Below are 24562 nucleotides of genomic sequence, written 5' to 3'. Positions count from 1 at the left end.
AAGTTACACCAACATGAACACATATTCATATGCAAAAAAATAGTATCTCTGGAGCAAGAAAAGATGACTTTAAACTACACTGGGTGTGCTTCAAGTTCCGGATAGTAATCTGATTTCTTCCTGGAACCACTATCCCAACTCCTGTTAAAAATCGATAAAGAAAAAAATCTGTAATAACAAACGAGGGATCGTCAGCAGATGAGAGACTTTTGACAGTTTCTATAAGATAGTAACAGATGAAAGCCTGTTGACAGATTAAGCAGAGTGAGGAAGTGGCAACAAAGAGACCATGGGCTCTAGGAAAAGGAGAGAATCTGCCTAGCAGATAGGCTCAGAGTCAGGAGGGAGTGGGGTGGGAAAGGGAGACCAAGACAAGGGGTTAATTTGAAAGTCTGTCTGGGGACCCAAGCTCAACCCTCCCCTTCATCATTTTAAGTCTCCTACCCTGCCATACAGAGCAAAGACAGCTCAGTGTTTTATCACCAAGCAAATGCCAAATCAATAGTTAGGATCCTTTACCAAAAAAAAACTGCAGGAATAGCCTGGGGGTGAGCTGGTATTACTAAAATAGAGTTGCTTCTGCATAATAAAATGCTGAGTAGAGCACTGTGGGATATCCTAGGCCAAAGGCTCTCTTTGCCCTCCCCCCTCCCTCTCCAAAGTCAAGTGTGTTGGTCAACAAGCTATGCCTATAAAATAGAGATCCCAGGGAAAGAAGAGACTTATCAAAAGAGTCCACATATTCAGAAGCTTAGAAAAATCTGTACCTATGACCTGGAAAAATCTACTTAGTCCCTAATTTTAAAATATGAATATATAGCCAAAATCACAAGACATAAGAAGGAAACCAGTATCATGAAAGAGAAAAACCAAGGCAAATAAATTTTAAAAACTGACCCAATAAGAATTATACTTAAAGATTGGAACTTGAAAAATAAAAACCTGCAATTAGTATTCTTGTAAAAATATAGCACTATATTACAGTTATACAGTAAAAACACATTTCTGTGAGAAAAAACATAATAAGAACAAAAAGATATATTTGAAACTAAATATATAATTGCTGAAATTAAGCATAATAAACATTATAAAGTTATTTCTTAGATACAACACAAAAAGCATAAGTGATAGGAGTTCCCGTCGTGGCGCAGTGGTTAACGAATCTGACTAGGAACCATGAGGTTGTGGGTTCGGTCCCTGCCCTTGCTCAGTGGGTTAACGATCCGGCGTTGCCGTGAGCTGTGGTGTAGGTTGCAGACGCGGCTCAGATCCCGCGTTGCTGTGGCTCTGGCGTAGGCTGGTGGCTACAGCTCCGATTCAACCCCTAGCCTGGGAACCTCCATATGCCGCGGGAGGGGCCCAAGAAATAGCAACAACAACAACAACAAAAGACAAAAAGACAAAAGACAAAAAAAAAAAAAAAAAAAAGCATAAGTGATAAAACATTGATTAATTGGACCTCATCCAAAATAAGAACTTTTGTGCATCAAATGATACCATCAAAAATGTGAACAGACACACACAATGGGAGAATATTTTTGCAAGTCATACAACTTATAAGGAATTTATGTCTAGAATGTATATAAATTCTCACAGCTCAACAATAATATGACAGCCTGGTTTAAAATGAGCAAAGGGGATTCTAATAGACATTTCTCCAAAGAAGATATACAAATGGCCAATAAGTACATGAATAGATGTTCAACATCATTAGTCATTAGGAATATACAAATCAAAACCACAGTGAGCTACCACTTCATATCCACTAGATGATAAAATCAAAAAGACATGGAAAAACAAATATTGGAGAAACTGTGCAAAAAATTGGAACCCTCATACACTGCTGGTGGGAATGTAATATGGCACAACTACTTTGGAAAATCTGGCAATTACTCAAAACTTTAAACATAGAGTTACCATATCCACTTCTAGGTATATACCTAAGAGAAATGAAAACATATGTCCATATAAAGACTGATACATGATTATATATAGTGCTATATAATTCATAATAGCCAAAAAGTAGAAACAATCCAAATGTCCATCAACTGACAAATGGATAGATAAAATTCAGTATATCATTACAATGAAATATCATTTGAAAAGAAAAAGGAATGAAGTAGCAACAGATGTTGTCATGGATGAACCTTGAAAACATTGTATTAACTGAAAGAAGTTAGTCACAAAAGGCCACACATTTTATGATTTCCTTTATGTGAAATGTCCAGAATAGGCAAATCTATAGAGACAAAAAGAAGATTGAGCTACCTAAACTGGTGGAGATTGCAGGGAAATGGAGATTGACTGCTCATGGGTATGGGTTTTCTTTTTGAAATTAAATATTCTAGAATTAGAGTATTTGATGGCTGCACAAATTTGTAAATATAATTTTAAAACTATTGAATTTTACACTAAAATGAGTGGATTATATGGTATTAAATTTTATATCTCCAAAAAAAGGTAAAAGAAAGAGTCCAACAGAATTGGAATGAGTTCCTGCTGTGGTGCAATGGGATTGGCAGCATCTCTGGAGTGCAGGAATGCAGGTTCAATCCCTGGCCTGGCACAGTGAGTTAAGGATCCAGTGTTGCTGGATCGTAGGTCACAACTGTGGCTCAGATCTGATTCCTGGCCCAGGAACTCCATTTACCATGGGGCAACCAAAAAAAGAAAAAAAAAAAGAAAATATAAAATCAAAGAAATCTCCCATACACAGAGATTTAGCCAAAGACAAACAATTTGTAATGAAATCTTACTGGTATAAAAGATCAATTCAGGATCCTCAAAAACTATCTCATAGGAGATCAAGAAACAAGGAAGAAAATTGTCATTATGAAGAGAATGCAAACCTTATCAACCTTTGCAATGTAAAAGTAAGGGGGCAGTTGACAGAAAATAGGTGTTAGAAATGGAGAAAGAAAAATGATCTACAAAGGCCGATATCTTTATGTAATATTACGAAATTATAAAATATTGTCTAAACCATTGAAATAATAAATCGAGATGTGGAGAAGAGGAGGCCCAGTAAACCATATACATGGAGTTCACTCTTGGTTAGAGTGACTGTTGGCAGCATTTCCTTAAATGTGCTCTGGAAAACATCAGTTCTGCAGAATATTAAGATTACGTCGGATGTGGGGGGTGGGGTGGGAATAAAAGGTTCCATGGTCAAGCAAGTTTGGGAAATACTGGGATACACAAATGTACTGAAACACTTCCCAGCATCTTTATTACATTAGTTTGTATTCTGAATCTCCAAGAAGAGGATTTAGCACTCAGAATTTTACAAATTTATTTGATCAGAGTCTTATTTTCAGAGACTATCTTGAGGAACTGGTGTTCTTCTAACATGTTTTTGCCTATACTGACTTGGCATATGAGTCCAGCTTTAGGTGAGGGATGGCCACAGAGTAGACAATAAGAAGGAATTACAATTTGGAGAAATCAGAACCTGGACCACCTGAATAGCCTCATTACTGGTCTATTTGCTTCCCCATTCTTGTTCTCTACAATCTATTCACTACTCAGGGGCCAGATAGTCTTTTACAAACATAATTCATATAATGTCAGTCACTTGGAAATGACTTTTCCTTGCTCTTAGAATAAAATTTAATCTCCTTACCACATTGAATAAGACTCTACAATGAACAATCTAGCTGCTGCCCAGCTCTTCATTCTTATCTTCTCCAGATTTCCCTTTTTCTTCCTTCCCTCAGGCTTCACCAGCAGCGTGGTCTATGCTAAATTTCTCTCTCTTTTTGTTTTTGGCTGAGGGGCAGGGGATCACACAACATATGCTCTTCTTTCTACCCGGAGTGTTCTCTCAGCTCGCCACATGGCTGGTTTCTCCTAATCCATCTTTTCTTGAATAGCCTAGCTAAGTGATTCTCTATCAACACATTCTGTTAGTTTTCCTTATTTCCACAATTTATTACTGCCTATTTATTGTTTATTTGATGGTTGTAGATTATAAACTCTAAGAGAGCAGGAAGTTGTTTGTTGTATTTACTAATGTATATGCAATGCTGGCAAAAAAGCCTAGTACATAGTGGGTGCTCAAAGTTGCTGAAAAATGGAAGTTATCCTAACATTCTGCAGAGTTGCTTGTGGACTATTCTAATCTGAACCTGTGTTAGAACAGAAAACTGGACAGGGCCTTTAACTCCTGTGGTGACCCAGAGAGATATGGAAAGTATCCTGATTTGGGCAAAGAGGATGAAAGCAGAAGAGAATTAGGAAGCAAATAATGATTTTTCCATCACAGCAGACTACACGATGTATGCTATATGCTTAATGGTCTACAAATCAGAAGCAGAAAAATTGCGTTTTTATATCCAGAATTTCTATCTGTATTTGTGTCTAATCACCGGAACTTCTATTAAGTACCTAATGCTAATTTATAGACCCCACATATACTCAAAGCATTGACAGCAGTGAAGGTAGTATGGGTGGGTAAGGATGGAAGGTTCACTATGTTCCAATGCACAGGATCTCACCATATCTTCTGTGGCTCCTGGGCATTTTTGACTTCATGGGTCCCTTCCTCCCTAAAGACATATTAAAACAACAGCTTTCTGTTTTTCTACTGAAGTGAGAAGTGAGCAAGATTGGGGGGAAATATCAGGATGATGAACAGCATGCACTTTGGAACTAGATGAGACTCAGATCAGATTCTAGCTAGGTCACCTTTGAGGAATTATTTAATCTCTCTAAAACCTCAGTCTTCTCATCAGTAAAATTAGGCTAATGAATTACCTATTTCTTAGGCTTGCTGGGAAGTTAAATGAGATAATGAATGCAAAGTGCTTAGCATAGGAGTTCCTGTTGTGGCTCAGCAGGTTAAGAACTCGACATAGTGTCTTTGAGGATGTGGGTTTGATCTCTGGCCTTGCTCAGTGGGTTAGGGATCTGGCATTGCCACAAGCTGCTGTGTAGATCACAGATGCATGTGGCTTGGATCTGGCTGTGGCTATGGCGTAGGCCTCAGCTGCAGCTCTGATTTGACCACTAGCCTGGGAACTTCTATATGCCATAGAAGTGGCCCTAAAAAAATCAATCAGTCAATAAATAAAGTGTTTAGTGTAGTTCCTGGCATAGTTGACACCTAAAGAAATGTCTGTCACAATTGTTAAGAACGTGTATATCTCAAAGATGAAAAGGGAAGGGTTTTTTCCTTACTGATTTTTTGCACGACTCAATGTAGCCTTCCAAGCAGTTCAGAGAACTGAATGAGGATGAGAACTGGAAAGATTAGCTACAATAACATGTCATTGTAACAGGTGATCACAGCTCCTGCCTACAAACCTCCTTAAACCACATTCTTGTTTAGAGTGAGAAGATGCACCACTGAGGACAATTTGGTACACAGAGAAATTATTACAATGTTATTCCTAATAGTTTTTCTGTTTTATTTCAACCTTGAAAGAGTTATACGACTTAACCAAACTATAAGAGAAGAGAACAATTTATTCCTCTTAGTTCTGAGTTGCTATCTCTGCCTCTGGAGAGAGGCAAGGCCTCCCCAGCTGCTGTTCAGTGCCCATTAACAAGGAAGCACTGGCTACTGCAAAGGTGTGCTCCCTAGCTGAGAATTGTGTTAATGACTACTTACTTATAAACTTGCTTTCTTTTCTTGTTATTTTTTTCCTGGAAAGGACATCTTTCCTGGTTAGAGAAACATCCTAATTCCTGACCCAAGCACCAGGTTATCAGTTATTGCCCTTATGATGAAGGATGTTTTTCTCTTCTGTTGTCAAGAGAAGTTACATGTAACTTAAAAAGGATATTGGAGAAGGAGACTGGAGTCCTGGGACATGATTTAGATTTGATACCTCTGATGTTAGGCAACGTTTTTTCCCTCACTTTCTTTTTTTCCATTAATTCCCTCATTTCCCCATTCTACTTTCCCTTAGAACCCTACTTGTTCCTTCTTGTTTGTTATCGTGTTCATCTTCACAATGCCTTTGGGAAGTATATTCTCTCCATTTGAAAAGGTTCAGGGAAGTTAAACGACTTATCCAAGATTACATGGCTAATATGTTACAGAGAAAATCTTAAATCAAGTATCTGTGTGACCTCCTGGGCCCATGCTCTTTCTACTGTGTGGTGGTATTTTCCTGAATCTTCATCTTTGAGTTAAGCCACATGGTTTAGTATACTGGAAAAAATATGTAATCTTCTCCACCTTAGTTCCACAGGGTTCGTGCTCATAGACTCAGCTTCATACCAGGCTTGAACTTTTAGAAAGTTTGCTTTTCTACGTGAAATTCGTCACAACATCTTGATGTATTTTTCTTCCTTCCCACCAGGTTCCATAGACAGGGCAAACCATATAGGTCAGTTATAACCTTCCTTGCCTGAATCCAAGTCTTTATGTTGTCCTCAGCAGTGTTTTAGACTGTCAAGACATGTCTATTGTATTCCCTTAACCAACACCTCCCAGCTCCAGCTGTAGCCTTCCAGATCTGTTTCAACATCCTCTTTCATCATCCCTCATCCCCCTGCCATTTGTCTTTATTCTAATCAATCTGACCTATTTGTCCTTTCTGTATTATTGTCTTACATCTGCCTCCATTTTATTCTAGACGTTGTCCTATAGCCCCCCTCTTCTCAAGCTTCCATTAGCAGAAAATAGGCCTCATCTTAGGGGCAAGTTCCAGGTAGTAGTGCCTGGCACCCTGTCCTGAGAAGGATTCTTAGCCAATTCTGAGATTAGTGAAAGAGTTGAGATCTATTACGAACATCTACCATGGGCTCAGAAAAAGGGAGCACATCTCAAAAATTTTCTGTGTTTGCAGGGTTAAAACAAGGGCTTTATTGGATTTGAATCTCAGCTTTGCAAACTTATTACTTGAGTGATCTTAAGCACAGTTTCTTCATCTATAAAATGAAAGTAATAACATCAACCTTATAGGATTGTACATTATATGAACTGCTTACCAAGTGCCCGTCAAACACTAAGTGGTAGCTAACTTATTTTTCCCTTTCTTTATTAAGCTCTTTCTTAAATTAAACTTCATGGATGTATGTTTAATGGCAAGAGATTCATTGGAGTCTCACCCATCTCAATTCATGTATGTTAAAAGCTCTATAAATCTATTAAATTAAGGGAATTGTAAACGAGAAGGGAAGCCTAAATAGAGAGCTGCACTAGCCATTAAAGTCAATGAACATATAGCCATGCTATTTAGCAGCCTACTGCCAATGTAATATTATATATAAAAAGAGTGGGGAGAGAAAGGGAAGGGAGAGAGGGAGGAAGCTTGAAGGGAGGGATTGAAAGAGAAATAGAAAGAGAGAAAAAAAAGCAGGGGAGAAAGAGATCAATATTTCTTTTGTTCTATAGCTTAATATATATAATGAAACTAGTATAGCTAAATATATAATTAGCCTGGAAATGTAAATAGCTTTGGACCAAATGGAAGATGCTTGGTTTGTTGTAATTAAAAATGAATAATTCCCTCACAAGTTTCTCCTCACTTTTGTGTAGAATAGCTGTCATATCTTATTCAAGTTAGTTATATAACCAAAGATTCTCTTTGTGGACAAGGAAAAGAAGGATCAGGCTGCTGTAATCTTATTGAAGTTTATAGTCACTTAGACATTCAGTTCCCCGTGAAGAATTTATCTTATTTCCTGGGAGCAAAATTCAGAAACTAGTTTTTAGGGTTGCACTCTGTGGTCCAGAAGTAGAAATCAAACCCCAAAGACCATGAATAAAGATGTGCCTTATTATAAGAGAGAGCTGTGATATGCCCTGTGAGAGAAGGTTCAACAATATTTCAGATGCGTCATATGTGCAGGTGGATAACAAAGGAAAGAAATTCTCCCAGATTTGGGGTCCCTTGGGGGAGGAAAGGAACTCTCACACAATGAAAGGGGATATTTTGTTCTTTTCCACAGCAGCAGATTTTCTCCAGCGGGAAAGGTCTGCCTGGCACTGGCCAGTATCCCTGTCCCTTCCCTCCTTTTTGCATGTCTGGATGTCAGCATGAGGGCAGATACCTCTTGTTCTCTGAAATAATCATCCAGAATTTCTGTCTTCATAATGCAGGTATGGGGACATCCAACCTTGGAAAACCAGGATCTTCCCTTCTTGTTGTTCACATCCTGGGTCATCTTTTACTTGGTCATTTGTAGACCTAAATCTAGGGATTAGAATGGAAGTGGATGGTTGAAAATCCTTGGATAATACTGGACCCTAAATAGAATTTTACTTTCCCAGTGGTATTTCACTCCTGACAGCACTAGTCTGTGTACATGTTATTCCACCTCTAATATTACTGTTGCTGAGCATTCTGCAGCTGTGTTGAAGTTATTCATTTATGTGGTTTGGGCCAGTTTCTGAGAAACAGGCAAAACTAGGGAGCAGAAAAATCCATCGATGTTAGTTTTGAACAAAGAAAATTATGATCTTTTTGGATTTATTGTTCTCCACAGTGCCAATATAGATATGAAAACAGAGTACGGAAGTTATATAGACACACAGTAGATATAGAGAGCCCTAATTTTCAGAGCAGGAGCATGGGGGTGGGGAGAATTCACCAAATTCATTGGCTATAGTATCTATTCCTTAGAATTTTGTCTAATCATTTTCCTTTATGTGTTATTTTCATCACTGTTTTTGGTTTTTCTAATTTTTAAAAAAAAATTATTCAAAGACTTCTGAAAACAGAACATTTGCTCCATTTTAGATGAGTTTTTTACACTTCTCAAAAAACAAGGGTATGTTTAGTCATCCTGGTAATATTTGGAAATGCATGTTTTTTACTAATTAGATTTTTCCTCCTCAGAACAAGCGTAGAAATGCTTCCACATGTTTGAAGTTGTTCTCATCATTTTGCTAAGAGGGAAAAAGGAAGAACGTAGCTTACGGCAATTTTCACGTGAACACATATTTAATATATTTTTCCTCAAAGTTAGCTAAAACAACTTTTGACTGCTTAAATATGCTACTAAATTTAAGATAGTAATTTCATTTGTCTAAACATATTAAATTATAATTGACATATTTTTTAAATATTATAATGAAATTAAACTGCATTTTACTATTTTGATTTCTTTTACAAAATAAGATTGTAGGTAAGGATCTGACATTAATTTTTTTTTCCCAAATAGCCACAAATCACATAGCACCACTAAAAATGTGCTTCAGTTTTTCATATACTAAAGTATTTTCCATGTAATAGATTCTTATGTATAATTTTTTAAAAAATCTCTTCTGTTCCATAGATGTCATTACTAGTTTCTAATCTCTTTACTAATTCCTTAGATCTCCTGACTAATTTCTAGGAATGTTTAATAATTTCAGGTTTATAGTATATATTTATATATAGTAGATCAAATAAATGTCCTTTCAGTTTTCTGTTTGTTTTCAGAACATTCTTGGCTTCTTTCGGATGAATGTTAGAATGAGTTTATGAACTTTCAAAGATATCTGCTGGGATTTTTTGAAATTAGAATTTCATTAAATCCATAAATTAGTTTAGGTAGAATAATTGATTTTTCCCATCCAAGATCATGGTAGGTCTCTTCCTATATTCAATTTAAAAATATTTCTCTGTAAACTATCTAATATTATATATGTGGGTCTGGATATATTTCCTATTTAATTGTAGATTTTATAGATTTTATTTGAGGATTGGGTAGCAGTGTAGGGGGAAAAACATTAGCTTTACTTTAAATCTTCCTAACTCTGGTTTTCCCATTCTTTTTATAATATAACTTTGGATAATGGAAGATTATTAAAAGACTTAATTTTAAACCTGTAGCAAAACAAACTACCCAATGCATACGAGGACCTACAGATTATGGTATCCTAAAGAATGTTTCCAACTTCTAAGACACCAAATTAGATGTGTTCTTAATTGCCTGTCCAGAGTCTTTTAGCCAGGCGGGGCATTGATGATTTTTTTTCATCTCAATTTTCTTGTCAATGTGTAGCTGTTATCATCAGTGACAATTTACTTCAAGTTCTTTGAGGCATTTTTAAGATTGGAATATATTCACCAACCTCAGCATCAAAAGTCTACTCCTGGATTGTCTGTCTTAGGCAATGGCATTACTGTAATTAAAACTTCGAGGTTTCACTTTTACACCCTTTGCTCACTTAAATTCACCCACCAGATCCTCTTGAGTCCTCCAACAGTGTTTTTTTCAATTGTGTCTGTTTTAATTACCACATTTTAAAACCTCCCATCACTCTGCAGTCGTGTCCCACCAGTTTGTCCACACTGCTACCTTTCACCTTTACCACATAGTCAGAATGATCTTCGTAAAACTCTAGTCTGATCCTGACACTCTATCATTTGCTTAAGCATAGGATAAATCCAACATGGAGGAACACGGGTGTATTTTACAGTATTGTGTTGGGTGCTAGTCATACAAAGATAAAGAAGACCTTGACCTGTACCGAGGTGTTAAGGGATAAAGGCTAGATGTGTTAGCATCACAGGATAGCAACTAGTTATCTAACCAGTCTGACTTTCTGCCATTTCCTTACCTGGCAGCTGACATCCAGATATCCTGGACTCCTGAGAAAACACTCACCTTGAAAACACTCTTTCTTGCTTTTCTCAAGCTATTCCTATGGCTGGCCTGCTCTTCATGGCAAAATCCTACCCTTCTTCCAATGCCATATTCAACATCAGGTGTGATATAAAACTTTACTCAATGCTTGCTTATCCCTCTGCTAACACCACAGAAGGTAGTGCTAGCTGCTGCCTTGACTGCTCTCCCGCAGCAGTTAGTTTGCACCAGTAGTGCAGCACAAAGAAACTCTGATAGATGCTTGTCTGTCTTCTCAGCTTTACCATGGCTGTCTTGTAGCAGAGGCTCTGAGTCAGTCACCTTTCAACACCTGCTCCAGCACATTGTCTTAGAAATAGCACTTAAATGCTCAAATCTCTGAGAGGAAGCCAACAAGCAAACAAGGTGCTCAGGACATTTTTCTTCTAAAAAATAGAGTAATGTTTTCTCAAGGCAAAAATTCAGCTTATTTTTTGCAGCTTAGAGTTGTACTATGCTTCTTGGCCTCGGTGAAAATAGCTTAGAGGCAACACAGGTTTTGGAATCAGAGAACCTGAGTTTAGTCTGTACTATCTATGAATCCAAACAAGTCATATAACCTCTATAAGACCTAGCCAAGTACACTATAAATTAGGAATACCTACATACCAGGGCTGTTTTGAGGGTTATGTGAAATTATACATACAAGAAGCTAAAAAAAGTTTTAATGAGAAAGCACTATAAATGACTGTAATTTTCATTATGGTTTTTTTATATGTAAAGAGAAGCATTTTTATATGACAAATTTTAGAAATAATTTTGGAGGAGTAAAAAAACTCAATATGTATATTCTTAATTACACTTGTATCTGAGTTTGTCTAGCTTTACAATTTTTAAAATATCCTAGGGAGGTGATGCAAAATTTCATCTCCATCCTCTTAATTTTTGGGTTATCCTACTTCTAAGATTATCATCAGGTTTCCACAGATTAGAGGGCATATGTGGCAGGGATAGTATTTTGGATCCTAATCTGTTTTTTCTCCCTGACTTTTCATTTTTCTTCCTCTCCATTTAAGCAGGTAGGCAGTTGTGTGGTTATTGACTCAAGGGTAGCACATGGCAGGATGAGAAGAGATTGCACAAGGCTTTCTGGCTTTTGAATTTTAAAGGAGAAATCCTGGGCAAGGGGCTAGAAATAATGAGGAGAGTTGAGCTACTCTTCCAAAGTCAAGAGATTTTCCTGGGCTGGGGAAAGAAGAGGAGAAAGAGAAATCCATGGGCTCCAAAGGCAGAGGGTACCTGTGCCCTGCTTCCCAAAGAGTGCTGCTAGGAAGGCTGGCATGACCCCATAAAAATGAGCTGTTTAGGGAGTCTGAAAATACTGCTTCTCTTCCCAATATGGAATTCAGTAATCTGTATAATGGGATCCATAATATCCACCTCACCAAGCAAAGCAATTTTAAGAATTATATGAAGTAAATACATGTGAGTGTCTGGTACTAAGTAGGTACTCAGTAAATGTTATATCCCCCCCAATCCCTATTTATGTTTTGGTCTTAACCAGAAAACCAATTCCATCCCTTGATCACCTCCATGCTCCATTTCCCACTTCTTGCTCCTGGACTGCTGGGTAGTACTGGAGAAAAAGAGGCAAAATTCGTATAAGGAAGAGCCCAGCTGTTCCCCCTCCTCATTTCCTTCTCCTCTCCTTCACCTCCCCATTTTCTTCCTCCTCCCCCTCCCCCTTCTCCCTTTCCCTCTCCTAGTTATCCCCTTCCTCTTCTTCTTCTTTTATGAACATCACTCTGCTGCTAAGCAGGAGTCCTAGTATCCTCTCTCTGTCTCTCAACCAGGACTGCAGAAATTCAGTCCTCTTCCACCGTCAGGGCAAAACAGAGCACAAGCACCCTCTCTACCCATGTATCCTCCTGGCAGGATTAGTCTGGAGCAGGGCAGGGATAGGGCATTCCAAACAAAATACTGTTCGTTCCCTTCCCAGTGGAAGAGTTCTTTGTTTATGAAATACTGATTGAAGATTGTTTCTGTCTGAGCAAAAGTTCCCTATCAGGGTCTCAGGAAAGAGAACTGAAAGTAATCGCTGAAAGAACTGACATGTTCCTTTTGATTTCCTGTGTCTGAGTGGTAACTCTCTCAAATAGAAACAATAACCATGACAGCACATGGCCACACAACCTGTGGATGGCTAAGAAAAGGAGGCAAGTCAGTCACTGAGTTATTCACAGACTTGCAATTTATGATATCCTGTGGCATCTGGGTGGCCTCAGATGTTTCCTCCTGGCCCTGGGTTTCTAGTGGAACCGCAAGGGGCATGGGAGGTGGTAAATTGCTAGCAAGGCTTCGCTGAGCCCTTTGCAGGGAAACAGGTCTGATTTCCCTTTTGAGCTGAGCACACTGGTTGGATGACACTCATTTCTCAACTTAGCTGCTCCAGAAATGATTTAATTTATCTACGTGGTGCCTAGGTTTTTCTACACTCAGACAAGTGTAGCAGCCTGTCACTAGGGGCATATTTAATAGTTTTATACTTTTATAAATAAACTGGGATTTCCCTTGTTCCCTGAGGTTTTTCACAGGCATCTAATGTGTTGTCATCTTTGAAAAAATGTTATCATTTGTTTCCTAGTGGATCTCAGGGTCCTTAGAGAATAGGAAATGGGACAGCTAAGTTTTGGTCATAGGGAAAGTAGGACCCATCAGGGATGAGATTGGGAAGACAGACATAGATATAATGCCATCTTGGGGTCTTGATTTCCAGATGGTAAAGTATGTGTGGAGAGTTGAAAATGTGGTTACCTTCACCTTCCCAACCTTTTAACTTCCAATAGCTGTGGATAGGCCAGGGTTGTAAACCCTCTCAGAAAGCATAGCTGCCCAAGGATTGGCCTGATCTTTGTCTTAGCTTATATTATTTTAACCCTGGGGGTATGGTTTATTTTAAATTGAAATATCTTTGTTCTTTATTTTGCTAGATTTATGAAGGTGGCAGGAAGCACAGTGGATGCAGTTACCTGGCAACAGTAGGTATTCACCATTTTTGCTCTTACTTATTATCAGATGCTGTGAAATAAAAGATAAGTAGTCATCACGAAGTTTATAGCTGACATTTAATAAGCTGTCTTTCATCCTCTAAGAAAAAAAGTTGAAACTAACTCCGCAGCTGTTTTTATGATACATTCTGTCTCATAGTAATATAATATGTTTTGTTATTTCCAAAAAAATTAAAAAACAAAAAAATGGTGACACATTTTGGAAAGTTCAGCTATGATGTACACTCTTAAACTAATCTGTTATCAGTGAACAGGTAAGGGAATCTGAGCATGTCACCATTTCTCCCTGAGCTTTTCTTTGAGAATAAATGTCTTTAAGACAGTAGATAGTTTTGATTACTCAGTAGATCATATGACAGTAGAAACAATTATATTAATGGCGGTGTCCTTAATTAGTGTCAAGAGAGTCATTAAAATGAAGCAAGTTAAAAAAAGAATATTATTTATGTGTGTGTGTATGAGAGAGCACAGATTCAAGAGAAGATAAACTCCAACATTCCCAGAATGAGCTTACAATGGCAAAGACTTGTTACTGTAAGATAGCTTGACTTGTAAAGATAATTATCTGATATACATATTTAAATTTTGTTTAAATCTCTTCATGGTATTTGTGCTGGAATGGTCACTGTCTCCATGTCTCATCAATTTTATACTTCTTCCTTTTTGTAAGAAATCTATCCACAGCATTTTCCTCATTATCCCTCATCTAATGTAATCCTTACAGCTCAGACATGCGCTCCCACTCTGGGCCTGCATAGCTGTCAACAGTGGTCATCTTTCTCAGTTTCTCTAACCCTGCCTGCTTAGCATGTTTACTCTTATTGCCTGTCCTTTATTTTAAGTGGGTCATAGAATCCCTTAGGATTCATGGCAGTTAATGCAAGAAAGGGAAGTGGATGAAATCTTTTTTAAGTATCCTTAAAGAATTTTTGGTTGTTGGCAATCAATAACTTTAATCATAATGGAAAATATTTTATTCTGCATTTATACTCTTTGTTTCTGTAAACAATAAATTCCAAATATTTCCAGAAATTCTTATCCTCCTTCAGTTCTGTTTATGAGCCATGGATTGAGTGGATCTGAGGATCTAGTCACTCCCTTGTGTAAAACCCCTCAGCACCTTCCCTTTGCACATAGACCAAAAGCCAAACCCTTTACTCCGGCCTATAAGACCCTTTGTGTTCAGCCTCTACTATCTTCTGATGCTCTCCTGCCCTTACTCATTCTATCCCAACACACTGGTGAGGTCTTTCCATTTGTAGATGGTTCACATGCATGTCTGCCTTAAGAATTTTGTACGTGCCATTCCTCTGCCTGGAGAACTGTTACCTTCATTTTTTTGTGTAACTGATGCCTTCTTATTTCTTAAGACTCAGTTTATATGTCGCCTCCTTCCAGAGGCCTTCCCTGATGATTCTGTCTAAAACAGATACCCTATATAATTCTCCCTCTTAGCTCTTTTTTCTATAATACTTACCATAACTTACAGTTACTATTTTTTTCATACTAGTTTTTGTAACTTGAGCGTGTTTTCTCTTTTAACATTATAGCATCTACTCAGTTCAACAAGTTCTTATTTAGGCAGTTGTTAATTTGGCATTTACTGTGGGGAAAAATAGGAACAATGATAATAATAACTATGCAGCAGGAAATTTTATGCACATTACCATATCTGATCCTCAGAACAACCAAATGAGGTCAGGTCTGTTTTTATCTCTATTTTTCTACAACTAAGAGGAAGTTGAAGATTACACAGAAAGTGGCAGATTTTGAACTTGAAGTTGGGTCTTTCTCACTCTAGAGGCTTCTCTTAACTGTTACTGCTTTGGTAATAAGACAGTGATCCTTTACTGAAAATATTAAATTATAATGGGGGAATTCAAATCCTCTTCAGTGTCGTCACAAAAAGTGATCTGGATAATGTAGTATTAAGACTAAAGACAAGAATTTATAATGTTTATAGAGAGAAATAATGAGATCAGTGTACAAAAATCAGTAAGTAAAAATGTAAGACTTGTTCAATTATCATGGCCGACAAGGAGAGATCAGAGAAAGTTCTCCCTTATTCAAGCATTCTCCATAGTACAAGTGCAATGAAGTTGAGTATTTTTTTAATAAAGGAGAAATAACATCTTTGTAAATACAAGTTGTTTATTCTTTACTTTAAAAATATTGGCCGTTTCTCAAGGTAAATATCATATGTTTGTAACTACTCTAAAAATACCCCCAAAACAGGCAAGGAGTTGTGTTTCTTTTGGCTCAAGAGTCAGCACTCATTTGGGGACAACAAGTAGCACCTGGAATCTACCATTTATTCTTCACAGCCATGGTTTTCAGTAAAGTCTTGGGATAGTCATGGAACAATTCCAAGAAATCCTGGCCAGGAGGACTCAGTACAAATTAAAGCCAAGTGCCATGTTTTTCTAATCCTGAGAAATGTTAAGGTGAAAATTTCTTAATAACATAAAGGAAGTCAAGAGTCATTATCAGAAAAAAAAAAAAAAAAAAGGTGCATAGAACTTGTCAACCATACATCTAACTGTAGGTAGCCAAAAGAACCAGTTAAATACTGGGGTATTGAGCTTGCAGCTTGAACAACCAGAACTCTGAGTCTGAAGTCATAAATAAATCTATATAGTCAGACTATTTTGATTGGACTTTCATGCTCTTGGATTTTCAGGACCAAGATACATGACTTGGTGATTGGCATTGCCCACCAACCCATGCAGAAAACCCAGAGTTATATGAAGTTCCAACTACAGATATGGAAGAGCAGCTTATATCAGATGTCAGTGATAAGTCTGGACAATAAATCACACACACATGAGTGATCAAAAGGCAGCAAAAACAAGAGGAAGTTATTCAATCCCTGAAACAACTGAATGGTACTGGTTAGATCCATGGTTACTTACTTAAGAATCCACGCACTGTGAGATGGCTTTAAACTTAAAAGAAATATATAGTCGTATTGGTTTGAGTGTTGGAAAAAGCAGTCAGAAGGTGGAAATCTCAGAAAGAAGGACCTATGGGACAAAATACCAAATATGAACATAAACTTCCTATCAAATCTTTGCCTGATTCCTGAAATGTGCATATTTAAGGGCGATTCCAAGGAGTCTGGTAGAAAACAACAGCTGAAAACCTGAAAAAGTTGAACAGAGATTTCAGCTGCCGTCTGTCATGTGAAGAACAGAGATTAGAATTTGAATCTCACAAAGTTAGAGAGCCTTGATAAGCACCTTGTGCTTTCTAGTGAAAAATAAAAGAGTTATGCCTCAGGAGTAAAGTCTATATCCCAGAACTAAGGATTTGCCTTAATTAGTCTAATATATAACCAGAACAGACTCACCCCAACAAAGTATAAACTGCAGCTGCCACAAGAGCAAGACGATCAACCATTCATCCAACTGCCTGCTAGTCCCAAAACCAACACACTTCTGTCTATACAGCATCCACACTTTCCAGTATACAATTTAAAAATTTCTAGATATTGAAAGAAATAGAAAAAAATTTGGCCCATGGCAAGAGAATGAGCAATAACTAGAAACCCTGAAATGACCTAGATAATAGAATTAGCTAACAAGGATTTTAAAGGAGCTGTTGCAAATATATTCAAGTAATTAAGGGGAGATGTCCATATTGAGTGAGTACATAAGGAAATATCAGCAGTATATACACCAGATGAAATTCTTAAAAAATATATAAAATGAAAGACTCACTGAATGGGCTTACTAAAAGATTGGGAACTGTAGAAGAAAGAGTGAATTTGCATACAGATAATTTGAAATTAAACAATTAAATAGCAGAGAAAAATATTGGGAATAAAATTATCAAAGGTTCGACAACCTCACTGCCAATATCAAGTAACATCCATGTAATTAGAATCCAGAGGACAAGAGAGAGAGAATGGAGCAGAAAATTTTTTGAAGAAACCAAAGCTGAACTTCTCTCAAATTTGATGAAAAATATTAACTTACAGAATCAAGAAGCTAGGGAAACCCTAAGAAGGATAAGTACAAGGAGAATCAAACCTAGGCATAATATTGAAACCATTGAGAAAAAAAAAATATGGAGAAAATTTTCAAAGTATTCAGACAAAAATGACACTTTATATAGAGAACAAGGACACAAATGATGGCCAGCTTGACATCAGAAACAATAGAGGACAGAAGACAGTGGAACTGCATCTTTAAGAAGCTAAATAAAAAAGTCAAGCCAGAATTCATTATCTAGAAAAATATTATTTTAAAATAAAAGTGAAATAAAGATGTTTTTGATAAGAGAAAGCCAGCAGACCTGTGCTACTAGAAATAATAAAAAAGTTCTTCAGACAGAAGTAACATCAGAAGGAAAGTTAGATACCAAAAAATAACAAAATGCTTTAGAAATTATAAGTTTATAGATAAATACATTTTTTTCTTAATTTGTTTTTTAAAAAAAACCTGACTCATACAAAAATATAACATTGTATTATGGGGTTTAGAACATATATAGATGTAAAAATATATGACAGTAATACCACAAAGATGATGAAGGGAGTAGGCTGTAAGTGGAGTTTTACATTGCAAGTTTTTTCAATGTGAAGTAGTACTATATTTATTCTAAAAAGACCATGAAAAGCAGGGGTTCCAACTGTATTCCTGGAAGTAAGGTTGCAGATAGAACTAAGGTTGCTGATCTGAAGTTGGGAGGTTATCATGGATTATCCAGATGGACCCAATGTAACCATTAGATTCCAAGAGGGAATCAGAAAAGAGGAGGTATAGGAAGATTTAACCATAGAAGAGGAAGTCAGAGTGATGTGATATGATGGATGTGACATGAGAAGGACTTGACCCTCTATTGTTATAGTAGAAGATGGAAGGAGGGGGTCATGAACAAAGGAATGTGGGCAGCTGCTAGAAGCTTGAAAAGTTAGGGAAATTAATTCTTCCCTTGAAGACAGCCCTCCCAACACTTTGGTTTTAATCCAGTGATATCCATGTAAATTTTTAACCTCAATAAATGTAAGATAATAGATGTGGGTTGTTTTAAGCCACTGTTTGTTATCATTGTTTAGAGCAGCAATAGAAAACTAAAACAATACCTAATAACAGAGATTCAAAATACACAAAAAACTAACAGGAAAAAAGAGGGGAAACAGACAAATCTACTATCATAGTTGGAGATTTTAAACCATCTCTTTCAGTAATTAATAGGACAACTAGATTAAAATAAAAACAGGAAGGATATAGAAGATTTAGAGAACACTATCAATCAGCTTGACCTAATTGACATTTGTAGATTGAAGTAGAACAAACATTCTTTTCCAGTGTTCATGGAACATTCACAAAGATAGACCACATATGCTCAACTGTAAAATAAATCTCAAAAAATTGAAAGGATTGAAACCATGCAGCAGAGTATTTTTTAAAATTGAAGTGTAGTTGATTTGAAATATTGTGTTAGTTTCAGGTGTACGGCAAAGTGATTCAGTCTTATATGTATATATATGCATATATAATTTATATATATAATATATATACTTCAAATTATTTTTCATTATAGATTATTATATGAGTATAGTTCCCTGTGCTCTACAGTAAATTTCTGTTGCTTACCTATTTTATATATAGTTATGTGTATCTGTTAATCCCGTACTCCTAGTTTACCCCCTCCCTTTCCCCTTTAGTAACCCTAAGTTTGTTTTCTATGTCTGTGAGTCTGTTTGTGTTCTATAAAAGTTCATTTGCATCATATTTTAGAGTCCACGTGTAAGTGGTATTGTATGGTATTTATCATTCTCTCTGACTTATTTCACTTAATATGATAATCTCTATGTCCATCCATATTGCTACAGATGGAAAATTTTCATTCTTTTTATGACTGTGGCCTACCCCACAGCCACAGCAAAGCCAGATCTGAGCTGCATCTGCAACCTATGCTGCAGCTTGCAGCAATGCTGGATCCTTAACCCACTGAGCGAGGCCAGGGATCAAACTCACATCCTCATGGACACTAGTCAGGTTCTTAACCTGCTGAGTCAAAGGATACTCAGCAAGATCAAAAAAACAAACTAATGATACACTCCACAACATGGATGAGTCTCAAAATCATTATGCTAAGTCCAAAAAAAAAAAAAAAAGCCTTATATAAAATAGCACATTTGTGTTATTCTAATTATATGATCTTCTGGAATAGATTTTGAAATTGCCTCAGTGGGTGTGGAGGCACTGATCAAGAAGGAAAGGCACAAGAGATTTTTCTAGGGTAATTGTAATTGATAAGGATTTGGGGTTACGTGGAGTACATATGCATTTGTCAAAATTCCAAATGATAACTTAAGTTTTGTGCATATCATTGTATGTAGAATTTACTTAAGATAGCCAAAAAAGATACTACAGTTAATGATTTACTGATGAAATGTTTAGGATGAAGTGTACCAAATTCTGCAGCTTACTTTGAAATGCCTCAAAACATAAAATGGATCAATGGATGGATAGAGGGATACATAGATTGAAAAGTGTGTGATGGAGCAAATATAATAAAATGTTAATTTAGAACCTAAGTGGTAAATATATATTTTTTACTATACAGTCCTTTCTACCTGTTTCTGTTTGAAATTTCTCATAATAAAATACTGGGGAAAAGTCTAAATTATTGTGCCTAAATAAATATTGTGTATTGTTAAATAATATATAGTGAAAATATTTATGAAAAATATAATAATTGGGAAAGTGCTTTTAAGTGAATAGAGTAAAATATAAAATATACAATCATACCTCAATAATATAAAAATATACATAAACTCAAAGAAAAGGCACTGATATAATAGGTTAATAATAGTGTTAATCTTTAGATGTAGGGATTATAGGGGTGCTTTTATGCTCATTTTTACTTTTCTGTAGTTTCCATTTCTTCTGTAATAAGCATATATTGCATTTTTGTTTATAATAGAAAACATGAGTACCCAGCTCCACCCTTCCCATGCCCAATTCCCCCTCTATAGAAGCAATCAACACAATTTTAGCCACTTCTGATATTTGTTTCCATATTTTTTCTTTATTTTATTTTTTGGCCACATCTGAGGCATGCCGAAGTTCCTGGGTGAGGGATCGAACCAAGCCACAGCAGTTATATCAGATCCTTAACCACTAGGCCAACTCCTGTTTCCATATTTCTAAAAAACAGTCTGATGCTATTTTTTAGAATTTTTCCCATTCAAATGTTACTTGTTAATTTCCAACTATGGAAGAGAGAATTTAGCTCTCACACCTCCCTAACTTCTTATACACTGAAATATGCCTTTCCCCATCCACTAATATTTTGTATCTTAAGTATTAGTTAAATCAGAATTCAGTGCTCACATTTTTATTACTAGTAAATATGACTCGCAGAAGAGAATGTATGTGCAGTGATTACATTTCTTTCTTCCACAACGTTTTTTTCCCCTGCAGTTAATAACTCTTTTTTTCATTTTCCTAGTTTCCTATTGACCTTTCTCTAAGTCATCCCTAAACTCTGTACCAGAGGGGTAAATCTCTCTCTGTGCAAACACCCCAGGTAGCCATCAGTTTCATCTTGTCCTTGGAGATGTTCTCCTGGAGCAGTCTGTCCTCTGGTCCCATCTGGACTAGTTGATCTCCGTGTTTCCTGCACAGCTGTTGTCCTGGGATCTCCCTTCACCATCATCCTAGGGATTCCTTTTGACTCTTATTTGTTGGATCCATGCCTTTTTTTGAGGTTTACTCCCTCATTTTGGTGGAACATTTTTTTCCAAGAACTTCCTGAGAAAAGATAAATGGGAAGTAAACATGTTGAGACCTTGTATTAGAGTTTGATTTATATTTTGGATGCATAAAGATTTCCCTTGGATTTTGATGCTTTGGCTCCATTTTATTCTAGCTTTCCTTGTAAGTATTGAGAAATCTGTTGCCTTTTTAATTTCCAGACCTTTTGTTTGCCCTGTTTTTTTCCTCTCTTAGTGCTTTTAAGATGTTCTTTTTGTCCTCTTTTGGTGATCTTTTGTGATCTTTTGTGTGACTCTCTTTGTAGCCTGTTTTCTAGGTATGTGATGGCCCTTCTCAATCTGAAATTTATGCCCTTAGTTTAGGGAAATTTCTGAATTTCTTTCTCTGATGATTTTCTTCTTTTATTTTTTTGTACTCTCTCTCTCTCTCTCTCTCCTTCTCTAGTGCATCCACTAGTCAGATATCAAAACTCCTCAAAAGATAATCTAATTAATATATATTTTCCTCTCTGTTTTTTGTTTGTTTGTTTTCTGATAAATCTCCTCAATCATCTAAATTTTCTGTTGAAATTTTCATTTCAGTTATCATATATCTGATTTCCAAATGCTATTTTTATTCCTCAAAAGTTTCTTTTTATGGTTTCTTAAAACTTTTTTCTTTGTTTCTAGATGCAATATCTTTTTTTTCCTCTCTGAATATATCAGTTTTGGTTGTTTATTTTGTTTCTTTTTTCTTTTTGCTCCCTCTCTCCTTCCCTCCTTTTTCCTTCCCTTTTTCCTTCCTCCCCCTTCCTTTTTTCCTTCCTTCCTCCTTCCCACCTTTCTTTCCCTTTATTTCTTTTCTTTCTCTCTCTCTCTGTCTTTCTTTTGTGCACTGAGCATTTTTTCTCTGTGTTCTTCCTTCCTCCACCATTCCTTTTTTTTCTTTCATATTAAAATTTTTCATCGAATGTCAAGTGCTTAGTCCTTAGATCTGTATTCCTATTTATGAGAGGCATGAAATGCTAACTGGACATTTCTTCTCAATGAGTAAAAAGTCTATGTAGGGTGATCTGCCTGAGTTATTACATAAGGGGACTCCTAACTGTCCATATCTGTTGGTCTTTTACACAATTTAGTTTTTCCAGAGCAGAATTCTTTCTTCTGCCAACTTGGAAGTATGAATCTGCTAGCATCCTTAAATCTAAAAAAGGAGCTGGATATCTCATTGTTTACTATATAGCCTTTTGCTTAATCCTCTTGTTTTTAGTATGGTTGCCCCAACCTCAACTGTGTTTGGTGGCCCTGATTCTAGCTCAACTTCCAGTGCTCTGCTTTCTTGGAAATGGGGCAGTTTCTCAACTATGTAGGGCAGTGGGTTATGTTTGTAGATAATCACTGTATTATAATTAAAACAGAAAATTTTAAATTCTTATTTTAAAATAATAAATTCATTAAATTTTACCACAAACAGTGAATTTTTATAAAATAACGATATTTTCCAAAAAATGCAAAAAAGTTACTGAGAAGAATGGCATTATTTTATATTCTTGAAAAGCTCGTTAATACCCAGCTTAATTGAAGATATGTGGATTTTTTAAATTTAAAAAAAATTTTTATTATAGTTGAGTTATAATGTTCTGTCCATTTCTGCTGTATGGCAAAGTGACTCAGTTATACATATATATATACGTGTGTGTATATATATATATGTGTGTGTGTGTGTGTGTATATATATATATATACGTGTGTGTGTATATATATATACACACACACACATATACATTCTTTTTTCTTTTTTTATGGCCACAGCTGCAGCATATGGAAGTTCCTAGGCCAGGGATGAATGGGAGCAGCAGCTGCAGCAACACCGGGTCCTTTAACCCATTTTATGGGTCAGGAATCAAACCCATGCCTTCCCAGTGATCTGAGCCACTGCAGTCAGATTCTTAATCCACTGTGCCACTGCAGGAAGGCCATGTGGATTCTTATATCTTCTATGTTGTATGACAATATGTTGTTTTGCTTTAAGAACAGGAAGAAAATTTGCCCTTACAGAGATATGGAGCTAAAAAAGAGAGTATTTTAATAGCCTTTTCCAGATTATTGTGGTAATTCTTCTCAGATACTACACTGAAGTACAACAAATGATAGTTTCTTAAAAGTTAGTTGCAGTGTGGACTCTGAAGCCATGTCAATGAACTTTTAATATTCTGATGCATTATATTCAATTGATTTTGCATTTTGAATATATCTTTTACTCATGCACGATTTTAACATCATGCATTGATCATTTGGAAAATTTTGTTTTATTGAGTTGTGTGTTACACAAATCTTCCAAATGTTAACACATTTTATTATGAAACATCAAAAAAGCACATTATTAGTATCACTCCTAACCTAATCAGAGAAGCCTTTACATTTGAGAAGGTCACAAGCTCATGGTGGCAGATAGAAATATTCTAAAATTTTAATTTTTGCTTAGTAGTTCACAGTTTATAATCAGCAACAAGCTTATCCGTTGTTTTCCTTGAAGTGACAGACTTATATTTGAGAAAAATGTCTTCCAGATACCCAAGTCTGAAAACCATAATTTTTCTGTCAGTCACCCTTTCAAATAAAATTTTTGTTTTATGAAAAAAATGGCCATTCAGTTTTCAAGTCAAACAATCATATAGGTGTTCATCCTGAGACAACCACTATCATACTTTGCCTGGAGATGAAATCTTTTATATATAGCTCTCATTTAGTCATATGGAATGTTTTAAAAATGTGTACTTGGAGGTTAAAATTTAATAAAATTTATAATTTTAATACCTTATAAAGGGAATTATTAAAGTGAAACTAATTTTTTGTTTTATTGTAAGTATATGATGATGATCACCAGCAGGTTCATGTTTCTGCCTTGATTTGTGTTAAGCTGCCAGCTCTTTTGCCCATTGTTACTTTTGTACCATCAGTCCAAAGGTCAAATTGTTTTTCCAGTGCAAACCATGAGAGCCATATAAATTATTTACACTTTATATATTTCATCACTATTTGTATTTAGTGCCAAGCATTTGTGTTTAGTGCCAATACACGTAAAAGAAGATCTTTATTAATGACTAGTTAGTATTGGTAATGGATGGATACATGAAAAAAGCTATATCTGTAGATTTATCCAGTTGTTAATACCATGAGATATTAACTTTGTCTTCATCTTTGCAGCTAAATCTTTAATTAACAAGTTACAGGAATTCCCTTTGTGGCTCAGTGGTTTAAAAACCCAACTAAGATCCAT

At 36.1% G+C, this 24562-nt stretch overlaps 1 protein-coding gene and 1 long non-coding RNA gene across 8 annotated transcripts in view; one reads left to right on the top strand and one right to left on the bottom strand.

Annotated features, from left to right (window-relative positions):
- HPSE2 (heparanase 2 (inactive)) overlaps positions 1-24562 on the top strand; it is a 760216-nt gene that overhangs the window by 536986 nt on the left and 198668 nt on the right. For all 7 annotated transcript variants that reach the window (XM_084995064.1, XM_021072270.2, XM_021072269.2 and 4 more), the window contains one exon: positions 13497-13544. In XM_084995064.1, the coding sequence (XP_084851190.1) occupies positions 13497-13544 (48 nt within the window). The remainder of the gene's footprint in view (positions 1-13496; positions 13545-24562) is intronic.
- The window catches only part of LOC106508431 (uncharacterized), a 43744-nt gene continuing 40383 nt past the window's right edge, over positions 21202-24562 (bottom strand). The window contains exon 3 of the long non-coding RNA XR_002338324.2: positions 21202-21340. This is a non-coding gene — a long non-coding RNA (uncharacterized LOC106508431). The remainder of the gene's footprint in view (positions 21341-24562) is intronic.

This window comes from Sus scrofa, chromosome 14, assembly GCF_054392235.1.
Source record: "Sus scrofa isolate SSC_HxYL_T2T_F1_AM1 chromosome 14, Sscrofa_HxYL_maternal_Yorkshire_Landrace_v2.0, whole genome shotgun sequence".
Classification (NCBI taxonomy): Eukaryota; Metazoa; Chordata; class Mammalia; order Artiodactyla; family Suidae; genus Sus; species Sus scrofa.
The sequence above is the reverse complement of the archived record's forward strand: the minus strand, read 5'-3'. Positions and strand labels throughout refer to the sequence as shown.